Below are 16,100 nucleotides of genomic sequence, written 5' to 3'. Positions count from 1 at the left end.
TTCAGTATAAAAGGTACAACGTGGGGTCCAACTCTTGAAGGGGGCCATGTGTGAGGTGAAGATCCCTGACTGACAACTTCATCACATTTATATGCATCACTTGAAGAAATTTAATACGATATCAAACTTTTTAACACATCAAGAAGAACATGATAGTTGCAGGTGGATAGTGATCTTGCAGGTGAGGCACGGTGAGGAGATGGATGGCCTTCAGTGAGAGCAGACTTTGAAAACTGATTGTGTAGTGGAGCGGGAACCTGCTGAACATCCCAAATGATGTGATAGGTCTTATGATGATGCTTGCAGCTGGACCACTTATGGAGAATGTTTCTTTAACAGTCACAAAATTTAGAGATGTGTGCATGGATACTGGCCCTTATGAATGGCCCCCAGAACTCACCCTGGCTATCGTTGGTTATATTTAAGTTTATTTCAAAACGACATTAGTGTATAGTGTAAGTAAACAAATGATTTACAGTGTTTTAATCCAACATGGGTGGGTTTTAGTCATTATTTTTACAAATGCAATACTGTTATGTGTGATGGAAATAAAATGATCTTGCATTACTTGATGAATTAATCTATTTTTATTGATTATTTCTAGCTTGGCTGTTTTTTAAACACTCATTTCCATAGATGCGAACCCGGCAGGCGAGGACCGCGGCTGGGATGGGCCAGTGTTTGGATCTCCATGCGGATGTGACATTTCTGCGAAGAGCGCGACCGCCATTTTGAGATTTAGCTCAGACTCTACACATCACAAACCACGGGAGGAGCGGGTCCAGGGCCACACAGCTCAGACGAGCCGCTGCATGACCGGGCACATTTCTCGTCGGAACTGCTCGCAAGGACTAAGTCGACGTGCCGCGTTGTGTTTCTCTTCTCACTCCGGGTCGTGCGGGAGGAATTGATTTATGTCGGGCCGTGGCAACTCTCTTCTCCGCGAACTTCAAAATTCACGCTGTTGGAATCTGGTTTGAATGGATAGCTTCTTCCATCGCTCTCCCCCAGACGAGGGACAGTCGGAGGAGCACACGGACTGGGCACGTCACGGGCAAAGTTGTTGAATGTGTCTTTAAAGCCCTTTGTTTTTGTTTTTTTGTTCTTGCATCCAAACTGTCGGAGTGTCAGGTAGCCTTCCTCTTGCTAAAGCTATTGGTTCCTCCCGGTGCTGCCCCACATTTCCAGGTGCAAGCCGGATTGATTTTGCTAGTTTCCCTGGGCTACCAGCCACGGTGCCCCGGTTCGTCCAGTCCCCTCCATCGTTAGCCAGCAACTCGCACCCACTAAAGGCGCCGAAATTGGGCGAATAGCGAGTAAATACGTCCGCGTTTCTCTGCCCGCTCCCCCGCCGACCTCCCCTCCTCATTCCCCGGCGCTGACAGCGGACAAGGCCGAGGGCGCAACAGAACAGGCCCGGCCGCCGAGGCTCGACCTGTCTACCCCTCCAGCGCATCCGAACACACCTCACCAGCAGCCCAGTGCTAGGTTGTCCTCCGAAGCGGCCCTGGACAAAGTCGAGGGTAGCAGAGAAAACCGGGAGCCCCGCGTCACATCCACAATAACATCTGCCAACATGAACCACCATCACCACCACACGCAGCAGCAGCAGAAAGCCGGCGAGCAGCAGCTCAGCGAGCCTGAAGACATGGAGATGGAAGGTACTGACACACGATCGCAGTGTTTCCACCATGTTATTCACATTGCACAGGCAATATGTGTGCACCTGCTTTTACGCAAGTGGGGTCAACTTTACAGTAAACACGGAGGCCTGCAGCTAGCCCGGATAGCCGGCTGCGTTTTGCTGATGGTGCGGTCCGCTGCAGTCCACATCTTTATAGTTGACCTCGTTTTGTTTCAGTCGTTCTCTCGCATGTGCTTTACTTGCCAATGGTCAGTTTGCGTCACAAACCGGTATGCACCGCTTCATCGTGAAGCGAAGTGGACCATTCATTGGAACAACAAGTGTATCCCGCTGAAAGTGGCTCGGGTTTTTGCCTCTCCAGTGTGGCTGTCAAATGTCTTTCAGTCATAATAAGCAGCTTAAACATCCTCAACACCTCAAAGCCGAACAGTGTCAAGTGCATCAATTCTAGGGACTGGAGTCGTTTTACAGCAGAAAGGGCTGGGAGTTATGAAACTAAACCTGATGTTTTATTAACAGACAGCTGCTCTGCAATTGAATTGATCCGAGATTGAATTGTATTCTGTAGAACGCCGAGAACTTGTACGGTTTGTTAGCATCGTTCTTGCAATATGTGGGCCCTCACTAACCGCGTGAGAACACAATGTGTCTCTCAAAAATGGAAGCGTATATCGCACACCGTTAAGTCTACTACATGGCTGATACTGAGTGCGTTGCGATCGTTCAGTATATTGTGCACCGAAACATCAAGTTTAAGGCCCCATTTGCGGAGTGCATGTTAGCATCTCCATCTGCTAGTTAGCTGAGCAGCTAGCGGAGGGGGGTGTGTGGCGCTCCAAAATGGAGGCTTGCCTGTGTTTAGTCAAATTTGATAGACGCCTGAGTGTGCATCAATATGTGGCGACGTGGTTAAACGCGCTCCCCGGTGCAGTTTAACCGCGGTTCTGCTTGAGATTCATCCCAGCTCCACAGCCTGTATGAATGGTTTAGCTCACGCAGGCTAATAACGGCCTGCGTCAGACCCGATTAAGGCGAACTGACAATGGTGCAACATATGAATGCGGCGGACACAGCAAAACCCCACAGTGGTCGATAAGCTTTGGCTAGCTGGTCACCAATCTGCAGTTCGCCCTCATCTCGTAGGGCAAACGCCGTGTCGCTACTAGTTTCCAGGCCCACACGGAGGAGGCGCGGAGATTTGCTGCTTCATTGTATGTCAGAGCGAACGGCATGGGGCTCGCCATTTTTAATGATCACTGTTTTTGTTTGTCCACTCCACACTCCTGGCCTCACCTACTCGCATGAGCATGGCGTTTAGACCAGCAAGTTTGACTTTTTCTTTTTCTTTTTGGGGTCCATCAGTGTTTAGAATCTTTTCCACGCTGACGCCTTCTTTGGCCGGAGCAGGCTTGTAAGCAGCATCACTGCGTCATTCAGCTCCAGTAATTACTTGCTCACACGCACTTGTTTCCTTTAGCGTTCATCTGATGGAGCTGAAGGTAAACAAATAAACTAAACCCTGAATCTATCATGGATGATCATCTTAATGCATCTGGTCACGTGTGCTTACAGGCTATATACACCAATGTTTTTTTGGTACATGGCCAGGCGGCACATTTGTATCCAGCAGTAAAATTGACATGTGCAGTCACATTGCTGTACTTTTATCTACTTAAATCGCTTAGTAGGGATAAACATTGAGGACGTTCTTTAACCTGAAGCCATATTACTCTCAGCAATGGAAAAGGGTTTGATTATTTGGGTCATAGTTGTTGTCGTCTCTGCTTGGAGATTAGATATTTATCTCCAAAGACGATGACAAGTCGTACTGGCAATTGTCTGCACAGGTGTTCTTGATGTAGCTTGGACAAGCTCTTGTGCGGCTTCGGAAGATATGAAATAAGCTGTAGAATAGTGACAAAATGAACGGGGGAAATGTAGATTTGATGCAGAGTTTTGCGTGCTTATAACTTTACAACAGATTTTCCTGAGAAATCAACAATTTCTGGTCCTCAAAAACTATGCCAGGTCAAACTATATAATATTTTTTAAAGTGGACATAAACATTTCACCAGGAAAGGCTTCATACCTGTTAGGCTCCATTGTTTCTTTATAATCCATTTGAATAACCAGAATTTACATTTTTTGGCAGTGAGTAGATGGGGATTTGGTTCCATTTACGACCTGGAATGATTATTCGAGTCAATCGCTGGCATTATTTATTGTATGATATCACTTGAGTAATCAAAGTTTTGGCGAGTGATTCAAGCTTTGATGATGCTCTTTCATAATCACAGTAAAACATTTCAAAGTTGGAAGGAAGTTATAAGAGTTGTAGTCCAGTGGTTGAACACTTTTATGATTGTTTATTATGTCGCATGGCATACTGACATGTTTGTAAGCAGTCAGTCTTCTGCTATTCCTGACCACACTACAGTATTTTTAGTACTATATATTCAAGTTTAGTGTAGTCCTTTTCTTTACGTGATGACAGTAATAAGGGCTCATAGGTGAACTTGCAAGCACTCTTCAGGAACGCATCTTTTCACACCGAAGTGTCACAGAAGAAAACATGGCGAAACTTACAGGCATGTTCACTTCATTGCGGCTTCCAAATCTCTGGAATGTCTTTTTAATAATTTGATTTACCTGTTGTATATGAAGCAACACATTGAACAGAATATTGTCTTTTTAGTTACAGCCATTTCAGTTTTACAATGCCAATAGACCTGTGCAAAAATGTCTTGCTACTGTCGGTATTCATGCAGGTGGCAGCACTTGCAGACTCAGCATGTGGGCCGGTCTTGTTGATAAACTCTCATTTACATTTCATTTTATTGATCCTCCCCATGATTGAAATGCAGCATTCACATTCCTGCTTGCAAGATTAGCCTAATTTATTGGCTAGCCTCATGTACAACAAAAACAGTCGAATGTGTACATTGGTAAAAATCATTGTAAACTTTCTTCAGGTTTTCCTACAGACCTCTGCTCCCTGTAATTTTGGCACTGATGATTTCATGCAAATAGTTATTTTAAAACTAGTTTTGTGGAGGATGACTTCAAATGTGTTTTTATTTTATGAAGCTGGGGACACAGACGACCCACCAAGAATTCCCGCCAACCCAGTCATTAACGGTAACGTGGCTATGGCAGATGGTCACAACAACGGCGAGGAGGACATGGAGGATGGTGAGTCGAAACAGATTCTGAAGTCTCTGACAATTGCCGACCACAATGGCTTATTCAGCACCTGGTCTTGTAGATACTAGTTGGCGGTCGGAAGCAACCTTCCGGTTTGTGGTGGAACGTTTCAGCCGTTTGAGTGAGTCAGTGCTCAGTCCATCGTGCTTTGTCCGAAACCTTCCATGGAAGATTATGGTGATGCCCCGCTTCTACCCTGACCGGCCACACCAGAAGAGTGTGGGCTTTTTCCTCCAGTGTAACGCAGAGTCTGACTCCACGTAAGTATTTTTCTATTGACTGTTTTGTTCCAACCTTTACCAGTGACAAGTGTGTGTATCTGATACAGTGCTCCTCACTAACATTTAAAATACATAGATATACGTACATGAGATATGTGTTCCTTGAGCTAACTAGTATGATGGACAGGATTAAAACCTACTCACCTGAAAGGTTTAAACTCCTTACAAATGCAGAACAATGTGTTTTGTCTCACAGGTCCTGGTCTTGCCACGCCCAGGCCATGTTGAAGATCATAAACTATAAAGATGATGAAAAGTCTTTCAGCCGAAGGATCAGTCACCTGTTCTTCCACAAAGAGAACGACTGGGGCTTTTCCAGCTTCATGTCCTGGAGTGTAAGTCCTAGAAGCTCATTTGTATGGTCCTTGTAAAACATTCTCTCTCCAGTGTTGCTTCTGGCCGGCGAGCTCAACATTTCCCTCTCACTTCAGGATGTGACTGATCCAGACAAGGGCTTTGTTGATGATGACAAAGTCACATTTGAAGTTTACGTCCAGGCAGATGCGCCGCATGGTGTGGCGTAAGTTGTTTTGGTCTTTTTATATGAGCGATGTTGCTGGCCTGCTCGTACACACTGTGCCCATGTATGGGGTGTTGCTCTGTTGAAATTGTGCTTGTATTTCCTAAGTTTCAATTAATAAGAGCGCCCGTGATAGGTGCTATCTCTAGCTCTCAGCAGCCATGAAAATTTGCATAGATTTTGTAAAGCCCCTAATCTTCTACAATTTCCTTCTTCTGTATAAAGCTGGGATTCCAAAAAACACACGGGTTACGTGGGGCTGAAAAACCAGGGAGCTACCTGCTACATGAACAGTCTGCTGCAGACTCTCTTCTTCACCAACCAGCTGCGCCGGGTAAGGTTTTCTGTCACCTTGTGTCAAAAAGTTCATGACTTCTCGTTTTGAATGTTTCTTTTCCTCTTCTGAAAGAAACTACAGAATGGCTTTATTTTGGTAGCAGGCTTATGGTGAGGAGGGCGACTGGGCGTCAAAACATGAAAAAAATGGCCGCCCAGATGCCCTATATTTCCGATCACTAGTGCCTCCATAATGCCCTTCTCATATTGTAATCACACTGGTTTCCGTGAAAAGGGTGTTTCTGCCTGGCGATTTTGCTAAATATGATTGAAATTTGCTGTTTCTCAACCCTTTTGCAGTCGTAGCTTGGCCTTCGCGGGTGCCATATTTGTTTGTCCGCCTGATCTCGCGGTTATACACATCTTGCGAGTCACGACACTGGCAGCATGGAAGCGCTGTTATTGATGGAATGTCCGAGGCTGATGACGGAAATGCAGACGCGTCCCAAACGTTGAACAATTGTTTAACTCATAGCTTGTCAATAGGAGTATTATGGCGGTTTTTATTTTTGTACAAGTGGATGTTAACAGCTTATTTTATACAAAGCAAGTTAAGTCAGTCGTTTACATGGCGTGTAGGTAAGTGAAAGGGTCGGGGTTATGGGCTGGGGCTTTGGACACCGTGTTTCAAAATCCTAGCTAAAAGCCTGTTCAGTACCAAAGTATCAAATCTGCTAAATTCTTCTTTCTCCAGGCGGTGTACATGATGCCCACTGAGGGAGATGACTCATCCAAGAGTGTTCCTCTTGCACTGCAAAGGGTTTTCTATGAGCTACAACACAGCGACAAACCTGTCGGCACCAAGAAACTCACAAAGTCCTTTGGGTAGTGTATTTCAAAGAACTTTTGTGTTACTGTCTTCCTTGGTTTGGGTGCTCTCCACCTGATTCAGAGCAGATTATATAATGGTCTTCTCTCCCTTGTAGGTGGGAAACACTAGATAGTTTCATGCAGCATGACGTTCAGGAGCTCTGCAGAGTGGTGCGTCCTCATTCAGTTGTGACCGATTATCTGTATTTATTTCTTTGGCAATCAACACCATCTGTCCTTGTGTTCCAGCTTCTGGACAATGTAGAGAACAAAATGAAAGGCACTTGTGTGGAGGGAACCATCCCCAAGCTCTTCCGAGGGAAGATGGTGGTATGTATGAAATATTTCTCCTATGATCAGGCTCAAACGGGATTGAGGATATGAGTAAAAAACAAGATGTTGAGGTGAGACAGAGAGAGTGAAATGACGACGGGGGAACGGTAGACTGTTATAAATATATAAATAATCAAACTTGCTCGAGTGCTGAGGACACCGTTGTTGGAGGGGAAGAGTGATGCTGCTAAACCAGGGATGGGAGTTTATTTGCAGACTTAATGACTGAAACGGTCATCTTGTGGTCAGTACTCCCTGGTGTTGGTTTGCTGTTGGAGTGAACAGAAAATCAACTTTTGAGTATAGTGCTAATATACAGTGAGTGTGTTTACAGCTGGATGTAGTTATGATGGAAACATGTCTGTTATTAAAATTATGCGTGGAGTGTCTTTAATGGGTTTTTGCTACCTTGAGCTCTTGAATGTGGGGAACTCGCATGTTCTTTTGGCAAGGAAGAGCCATACCCATTTTCCCTTTGCCATCTGTTTTATTGTCCATTTTCCCATGCTGAGAACACAGTAAAAACCATATACTGGTCCACATTCTAAAACAAAGAGCCACACCTGGCGCTTATCTACAAATAAAATAGCTTGGCTGGTCAGTGTGCCACACCTGGGCAAACCAAAGAATTTACACCCAAAACAACCAAACATGACACCACCGCTAAATAAGATTTGGCTCCAACAATGTGGATCATACTTTTTTTTTTTTCTTTACTTTTCAGTCTTATATCCAGTGTAAGCATGTGGACTACCGGTCAGAGCGGATAGAAGATTATTATGACATCCAGCTAAGCATCAAAGGAAAGAAGAACAGTAAGTGGAAATACAAAGATGTTCTTTGACTTGTCGATTTGCTTCTCGTGAATTATATGTTATTAAATATGTCAAGCTGTTTTTTTTTTTTTTTGTTGATTTCATTTGCTTTCCACCGACAGTTTTTGAGTCATTCAAGGACTATGTTGCCACTGAGCAGTTGGATGGAGACAACAAATATGATGCTGGGGAACATGGCCTCCAGGTAAGCTTTGTTACGAGCTCTGAGTTTTTCCTTTTAGTGTGTCATTGTGGGATGTTTCATATTTGTGGAAATTCAAACAAGAGTGTACCGATTTCAGCTGCATGTCCTGACCAGATGTCTATTTGTGTGCTCTACAGGAGGCGGAGAAGGGAGTGAAGTTCCTTACCTTCCCCCCAATCCTTCATCTGCAGCTGATGAGATTCATGTATGACCCACAGACCGACCAGAACATCAAGATTAATGACCGGTAAATAAAAAATGTCCCCTTTCTTAACACCTGATTCATCTGAGTGTATGGAGCCATTCCCAAAACAAGCAGGAAATGACATCCATTTTTGAGGGTCCGTATCCCCACAAGTTCTGAGTTGCGCATTTGTTGTGTTCTTATCTTTTGCTAGAGGATAACAGCACCTCTCTAGTTCTGGCATATGTACGACATTGTATTACTTTAGCAGATCTGTGTGGACAGCAGAAACGTTTTTGTTTTTATGGAGTACTTGAATGTACCCTGAATATTCCCTGCCACCCCAGCCGGTTTCCCACCAGCTTACTTTCCTATTAACAGTTATGTGCTGACCTACTTCACATGAACCTGCAGTTCCTGTCTTCTGTCTTAAATCCATGGTCTCTGTTCTCTGCAGGTTTGAGTTTCCAGATCAGTTACCACTTGACGAATTCCTTCAGAAGCCAGACTCCAAAGATCCGGCCAACTACATTTTGCACGCCGTACTAGTGCACAGCGGAGACAACCATGGCGGTCACTACGTCGTCTATCTTAACCCAAAAGGAGACGGCAAAGTGAGTGTCAAGGAACCAATAGTGAGAGCATTTTCTTTTCTTTGCATTTATTATCAAATGATTCTATGTGTGATGGACTCAAAGAACCAAGTGAATTCTTAGACTGATGACTGACTGTAGAAACAAATGCTGACCATGGAAAGTGCTGATGCTCGTCTTAAGTGCTTGTTTCCCTCGCCCTCTCATCCCCTTGCCTCCACTCTTCACCCTCCCCCGTTGCTTTTCATCACTCTAGTGGTGCAAGTTTGATGATGATGTGGTGTCGCGGTGTACCAAGGAAGAAGCTATAGAGCACAACTATGGTGGACATGATGACGACCTCTCAGTTCGACACTGCACCAACGCGTACATGTTGGTTTACATCCGTGAATCCAAGCTCAGTAAGTTATCTGTCTCGTCTTTTCTATTTTAGAAGAAATGTTTGTCCTGTGTTTTTCTTCCCCCCAGAAACAGAAGGATTTTAAAAAATGGTAGTGCTGGAAGGTGATGCTGAAATGGTGGCCCAAGGCTGTGACTGTGTTTTGTTTCTAGAGTGGTTTGTTTTCTATTCTCCATTCCAGTCTTTTGAATTAGAAAGCCACTGAGGGAAAACGTGTAGCTTGGAACTGAAATCCTAGCAGGATTCTGACAAGACTGACCAGCAGCACCAGTCATCCCTCACCACATTGCTGATTTTTCTTATTCATGAAAGTTTATTTCATTAGATGATTTTTCATCGTCTCATTGGATATTAACTTGTGCTGTGCACACTGTTGGCCAATGGAGATGTGACAATAGCGCCATGCTGGGCTCTGATACGCTCAGCAATGTAGCATCAAGACACCGTCTTCTGTGTTGTAGGTGAAGTGCTTCAGCCCATGACCGACGTGGACATCCCTCAGCAGCTGGTTGAGCGTCTGCAAGAGGAGAAGAGGGTTGAAGCTCAGAAAAGGAAGGAGCGCCAAGAGGCTCACCTCTACATGCAGGTCCAGGTGGGAACTGCACTTTTGATTTTCTCTTGAAACGAGTATGCATTTGTACAAACAAGAAATCAAGTCTGGAAGTTGACCATTTATCTTCATGTTTTCCTTTTTCCTTTTTAGATGGTGACAGAAGACCAGTTCTGTGGTCATCAAGGCAATGACATGTATGACGAGGAGAAGGTGAAGTACACGGTCTTCAAAGTTCTCAAGAGTTCCACACTCCAGGAGTTTGTCCAGAACCTGTCCCAGACCATGGTAAGAGCAGAAAGATAGAGGATCTCGTAGTGAGGGGAATTGTTTTAACTTTTAGCCTGGATTCAAATTAGCAAACTGAGCAAATAATTCTGTGCTGCAGGGTTTCCCACAGGATCAGATGAGGCTGTGGCCCATGCAAGCTCGTAGCAATGGAACCAAGCGACCTGCTATGTTAGACTACGAAGCAGACAGCAACAAGTCGGTGAGTTGTGGGGAACTATGACTCAATTTCACAGAGCCACCTCCCTCACACAAGTTGTTTTGGTTTAGATGATCGACTTGAGTGACAATGAGAACCCCTGGACAATATTTCTGGAGACGGTGGATCCAGAGATGGCAGCCAGCGGGGCAACGTTACCCAAGTTTGACAAAGATCGTGAGTTCACAAGCTTTGCTTCTCTCTGTCATCATTGTCTAATGTCTGCCATCTTCTCTTCTAGATGATGTCATGTTGTTCTTGAAAATGTATGACCCAAAAACCAGAAGCTTAAATTATTGTGGACATATCTACACACCTATATCCTGCAAAATAAGTAAGTGACGTGTACAGAGAGAGAGTAAAAATCCCACACCGAGTTTCTGTGAAGTGCTTATGATGGTCTCTCCTCTGTCTTAACCAGGAGATCTATTGCCCATCATGTGTGAGAGAGCAGGATTTCCGCAGGAAACTAGTCTTATCCTCTATGAGGTGAAGTATTCTTTACTCACTAACTCGCAATCTGTCATGTGACGTCTAATTGAAAGTTTCTTGTGTACTTTTGAACATTTGTTTGCAAGTAATATCCTGTTCTGTAGTCACAAATGGGACACTCTAGTATTATTGTTGCTATATTTCAAACTCTGTAGAGTAACAAATGATAAACAAAGTCTTGTGTCCAACAGGAAGTAAAGCCCAATCTAATTGAGCGGATACAGGACTACGGTGTCTCTCTGGACAAGGCCCTGGATGAGCTCATGGACGGGGACATCATTGTCTTCCAGAAGTAGGTGTTTTGTTTTTTTTTTTTAAGTCAATACAGGGTCTGATGCAGAAACTCTGATCCATATTTTAGGTAGCCCACAAAAGCTTCAATGACATGTACTGTAGCTCAAATCGTATGGAATGCTTCTTTGATTCGCAGTGGGTTTATGAATGTCCGACTTACTTTTATCTCAGATGTACAAAGTCCTCATTTTCTCCTACTAATGCAGGGACGACCCAGAGAATGACAGCAGTGAGCTGCCGACAGCCAACGACTATTTCAAGGATCTCTACCACCGGGTGGACGTCATCTTCTGTGACAAGACCATCCACAACGACCCCGGATTTGTGGTCACACTGTCAAACCGCATGAACTACTTTCAGGTGTGTTGCCACTTCTGCATGCTTGGATTGTGTCCTGAGTCGATGAGAAATGAAATATCGCCACAAGCTTGTAAAGTTGACACCTTCTGCTGCGTGGAAAAATTGATAAAAATACTTGTAAACCCATTCATCAGAAGTGTTTCGAGCTGTGAATCCCGTTTGACCCCAAGTTGTTTAATCCAACCAGGTGGCCAAGACGGTAGCACAGAGGTTGAACACAGATCCAATGCTGCTCCAGTTCTTCAAGTCACAGGGGTAGGAGGCTTGTCTCATTCACACCAACACACACTTATTGGAGTGATTTTTTTTATTTTTTTTTCCTCATAATTTCAAAACCTCCAGGTGTCGTTAGAAATGTTGTGTAATCTGTCCCCCCCCACCTGTCTCTGTTTCCCTCTTGCTCCTCCCACTTTGACGCTCTATACATCTACAACCCCCTGATGCTGTCTCCTGTTGCGTCGACTCTTTTCTCTCTGCTCTTTCCATTTTTCTTTCTCCAACGCGGCTTTCCCCCCCTGCCTGGTGGTGTGGTGGCCAGGTACAGGGACGGCCCAGGGAATCCTCTCAGACACAACTATGAGGGAACACTACGGGACCTGCTGCAATTCTTCAAACCTCGGCAGCCCAAGAAACTCTACTATCAGCAGGTAGGAGGCAGTCAAACATCCCACCTCACTTTTCTATAAGCTCACATACTATTACATACACCAGTATCTTCGTATCATAAATAATGTAAACAATTGTGTTTACCAAGTTATTTATTTGTTGACATACTTGAAATGCAATAATACATAGAGCGACAAGGCCTCTGGGGTCTTTTGTAGAGACAAACACATGTCCCCCTCCCTCACAGTCAGATACACTCTTCCTCATCTCTGAGGAAAATATAGAACTGTTGTGACTTCATGAAGTCTGACGCAGTGTCATGGAGGGTCTAACCCTGATGATGTCATGAACGATGAAGAGTTGGGTCCAATTATAGCTAAACCTCTTAATGGTTGAATGTTTATTAATCACTCGGTGTATGTTCAGGTTGTTCTTTATCGTGCTTGAGTTCAATCTGAACATATATAAGCATCATAGGGCCAAGTCAAAACTGCCCAGTGAGTTGATGATTCATGTCTGCTAATGCACCAGAGTGAGTCGCTGAAGCAACATTTAGGAGTCACTTTGTGTCAAACCAAAAAGTGCTGTTGGTGCCAAAGAAAAAATCCCCTAAACAGTCAGGTCTGACTCAATTTTAAGGATGCGTTACTTGTCAGCTTGCATAGCAACTGCTCAGATGCTCCATGATGACTGTTGTGGGTGTAATTCACTTCCTTTATTCAACTCAAACTTGCTTGTCATCCAGTTGAAGATGAAGATCACAGACTTTGAGAACCGGAGGAGTTTCAAATCCATATGGCTAAACAGCCAGTTCAGGGAAGAAGTAAGTCACACCACCACTCACCTGTCATGTGGCTGAGCTGCAAGGTAACGTTTGTGTGGGCGTGCTGCAGGAGATCACCCTCTACCCTGACAAACATGGCTGTGTTCGGGACCTTTTGGAAGAATGTAAAAAGGCAGTGGAGCTGTCTGAAAAAGGCTCTGAGAAACTCAGGTGAACCACAGTCATGTACTTCCTTTCACAGCGGGTCACCACTTATAGCCATGATGGTATTGTGAACATCCAAGAAATATACTGATGGTGTCTTTCTCCTCCAGGCTGTTAGAGATAGTAAGCTATAAAATCATCGGGGTTCACCAGGAGGACGAGCTGCTAGAATGTTTATCTCCGGCTGCAAGCCGCACCTTCAGAATAGAGGTTTGTCTTCATTGTCTGTCACATTGGTTCCAGAATCATTCTGCCTGTGAGACCTTAGAGCTGCTCTCACTTCCCCCACCTCCTGATTCTAGGAGATTCCTTCGGACCAGGTGGACCTGGACAAGGACACAGAGTTGCTAATCCCTGTAGCTCATTTCCATAAGGAAGTCTTTGGCACATTTGGGATTCCGTTCTTGCTCAAGATTCGACAGGTCGGTGTCTCTGGCTATTTTAATCCTGCCATCAGTCTGTCTTGTTTTTCCTCAAGTCTTCTTCTGTGTCTCAGGGTGAGTCGTTCAGGGAGGTGATGAGGAGGATCCAGACGATGCTGGACATCCAGGAGAAGGAGTTTGAAAAGGTGAGTGAGGAGATGAATTTTTAATTCATGAAGTCGTAAAAGCGTCTGTATTGTTTATATGTAGTGTTGTTTTATTTATTTTTTTGCTGGAGTGTGTGTGGGAGAAAAAGTTCCTCTTTACCCTCTAAGTTCACTGAATTGGTGACATTGAAAATGCTAGAAGTAAATCTTTCTCCAGCCTGCAGGCGTCCTCACCTGAGCAGTCTCTTCATATGTCTAGCCGAATCGTGCGACGTGATTTCCACAAGCAACATGATCATGTTTCTTTGTGATTTTTTTTTCCCCCCGTTAAAAACCCAGCAAACGCCATGATAATCATGTATAGCTCCATGATGCGTTTTCTGCCTGTTTCCATGTTTCCACTTGGTTTTAATATGCTTCACCACATGAGATTTGTGGAGATCTGTGGAAATGCGGCATGTTGTTTACATGTAGCGGAAAGCCTGTGTTTTGATGAAAGTGGTGGGTCCTTCCAGAGGAGGAACTTGAGTAATATGAGAAGAAACTTGGTCAGAGTGAAGAGTTTCTAGAAGTGGAGGACTTGAGGGAACTTGATCTAATATGCTGTATTTCAATTCATTTCAAAGCCTCACATGCTCTGTGTGAACATAGCTGCATGTGTAGCATTGTAGACTGTTCTGTTCAGATAATGTATTTAGGGATCCGTTATTCTTCCCACAGTGGGGAAATCCAAGTTACATGATGGGATGTGAGTGAGAGAGTGTGTGCTGTTCTGATGCCTATATAAGTTGTAGTGGTGTGTGTTATATCCCCAGATGAGCCTCATTGAACAAGTACATACTTTGTTCATGTTAGCAGTGATTCGCTGGTTAAAAAATAAGTTCCGAATTTGGCGTCAGAAATGTTATTTCACGGCAAGCAAATCCACATTGTTGTCTGCCAAAAGTGAGGGTTCTAATCTTAAGACCAAATCCATCATGACAAAGTAGCCAGACATTCACCAATATTGAACTGTGTTTGGCTGATGCATTGACGGCGAATTGAATACGAGTCCATGACTCCGGTCTCGTGTTCTGAAGATGAGGCGAGCTTTGTTGTACTGAAAACCAGTCACCGTGTTTGTCCTCACGTCTCCTACTTTAGCTGATGCTGGAGTGGTCATTTGTAGTTAAAAAAAAAATGCTGCTGGCCTGAATTCTTGTCTCGATGTTTCCAGTTCAAGTTTGCGATTGTGATGATGGGCCGGCATCAGTACATCACTGAAGATGAGTACGAAGTCAACCTGAAGGACTTTGAGCCGCAGCCAGGTAAGAGTCAGCCACTTTGCCTTAGCTCTCAGCCAAGAACGCTGGTCCAACTGCTGTCTGGTCTGGTCTGGTGTGGCAGGTAACATGTCTCAGCCGCGGCCCTGGCTCGGCTTGGACCATTTCAACAAAGCTCCAAAGAGAGGCCGCTACACATACCTGGAGAAAGCAATCAAGATCCACAACTGAAGCAGCCCTCTCCCCCCTCAGCCCCCCGCCCTCTGCACCTCACCTACTAAACACACCTAACAACAGACTGTAACCTATCTTGTGTGCGTGACAGACTGCGTGGGCGTGCGTGTGCTCGTATTCTCACTTTGAACACCCCTCGCCCGGACTCGTACAGCTCAACACCGGCACTACTCGTCAGAGATGCGGCTCACACTGCAGCTGATGGATGATTCTCTATAATAAACTGCACCAACCACATCCTGTTTTAATTTTCTTTTCTTCCCCTCCACATCCAAGACACTTTCTTTTTAGCTTTAACTGTTACTCTTCTTTTCCTTTGCCTGTCTGGAAGATGGGAAATGAGATCGGGTTTTAAATATATACTTCAATGTATACCTCTCCACGTTTGACCCTCTTTCAGCTTCCCCTCCCCCCCCCTCTCTTTTGGAGTTTTTAAATAAAGAGTTGTTTAAAGAGACATTATACTGCTGTGTGACGTTTCATGAGAGGATGATGGCCAGGAAAATTGGACTGAGGGAGGACGGCGTTTCTTTCTCCCCTTCTCCTAAACCCATCCTTTCAATCACCACGGTGTCGGTTCTTATTGCCCTCATTCTTTTCGTGCACACAGTATTCCCACGTTTACGCCTGGTTCTTTCTCTCTGAGGTTTTGGGAAAGAATGTTTAGGACAATTTTTTTTTTTTTGGCTCTTTGTGCAGATCTTGTATATTATGAATCCACATCTGTTTAAAATAATAAATTGGGATAAAAGATGATGGAAGAATCTTGTCTGTATTTCATCCTGCACGTTGGCACTTATGTCCGAGGTTTCTCCCGACTGACTCGTGCACACTGTGCCTGTGATTTTCAGCTGCTTGGTGACTTTCCATTTTGAAGGAACACACACACACACACACACACACACACACACACACACACACACACACACACACACACACACACACACACACACACACACACACACACACACA

The 16,100-nt window shown here is 44.5% G+C and overlaps 1 protein-coding gene across 4 annotated transcripts; it reads left to right on the top strand.

Annotated features, from left to right (window-relative positions):
- The first annotated feature begins 1,214 nt into the window (after window positions 1-1,214).
- Window positions 1,215-15,884, top strand: usp7 (ubiquitin specific peptidase 7 (herpes virus-associated)). Of its 4 annotated transcripts, none has more exons than XM_053851948.1 (31): window positions 1,215-1,661; window positions 4,733-4,837; window positions 4,911-5,109; window positions 5,327-5,465; window positions 5,562-5,650; window positions 5,876-5,984; window positions 6,681-6,811; window positions 6,913-6,967; window positions 7,046-7,126; window positions 7,854-7,944; window positions 8,067-8,149; window positions 8,287-8,396; window positions 8,791-8,968; window positions 9,183-9,327; window positions 9,788-9,918; window positions 10,030-10,164; window positions 10,265-10,366; window positions 10,435-10,540; window positions 10,605-10,697; window positions 10,785-10,852; window positions 11,047-11,147; window positions 11,356-11,509; window positions 11,697-11,764; window positions 12,048-12,156; window positions 12,861-12,938; window positions 13,009-13,109; window positions 13,214-13,313; window positions 13,406-13,525; window positions 13,600-13,671; window positions 14,849-14,939; window positions 15,019-15,884. In XM_053851948.1, exons 1-31 carry the CDS (start codon window positions 1,577-1,579, stop codon window positions 15,123-15,125), a joined length of 3,336 nt encoding a protein of 1,111 aa, XP_053707923.1. In that variant the 5' UTR covers window positions 1,215-1,576; the 3' UTR covers window positions 15,126-15,884. The 4 variants fall into 4 exon arrangements, with proteins under 4 accessions (XP_053707923.1, XP_053707921.1, XP_053707920.1 ...); XM_053851946.1 differs by having other exon boundaries at window positions 1,431-1,661; window positions 8,791-8,947; XM_053851945.1 differs by having other exon boundaries at window positions 1,431-1,661; window positions 12,054-12,156.
- Window positions 15,885-16,100: the final 216 nt, after the last annotated feature.

This window comes from Synchiropus splendidus, chromosome 19 (assembly GCF_027744825.2).
Source record: "Synchiropus splendidus isolate RoL2022-P1 chromosome 19, RoL_Sspl_1.0, whole genome shotgun sequence".
NCBI lineage: Eukaryota > Metazoa > Chordata > Actinopteri > Syngnathiformes > Callionymidae > Synchiropus > Synchiropus splendidus.
Note: the sequence above shows the minus strand (reverse complement) of the source record. Positions and strands in the feature narration are given on the sequence as shown.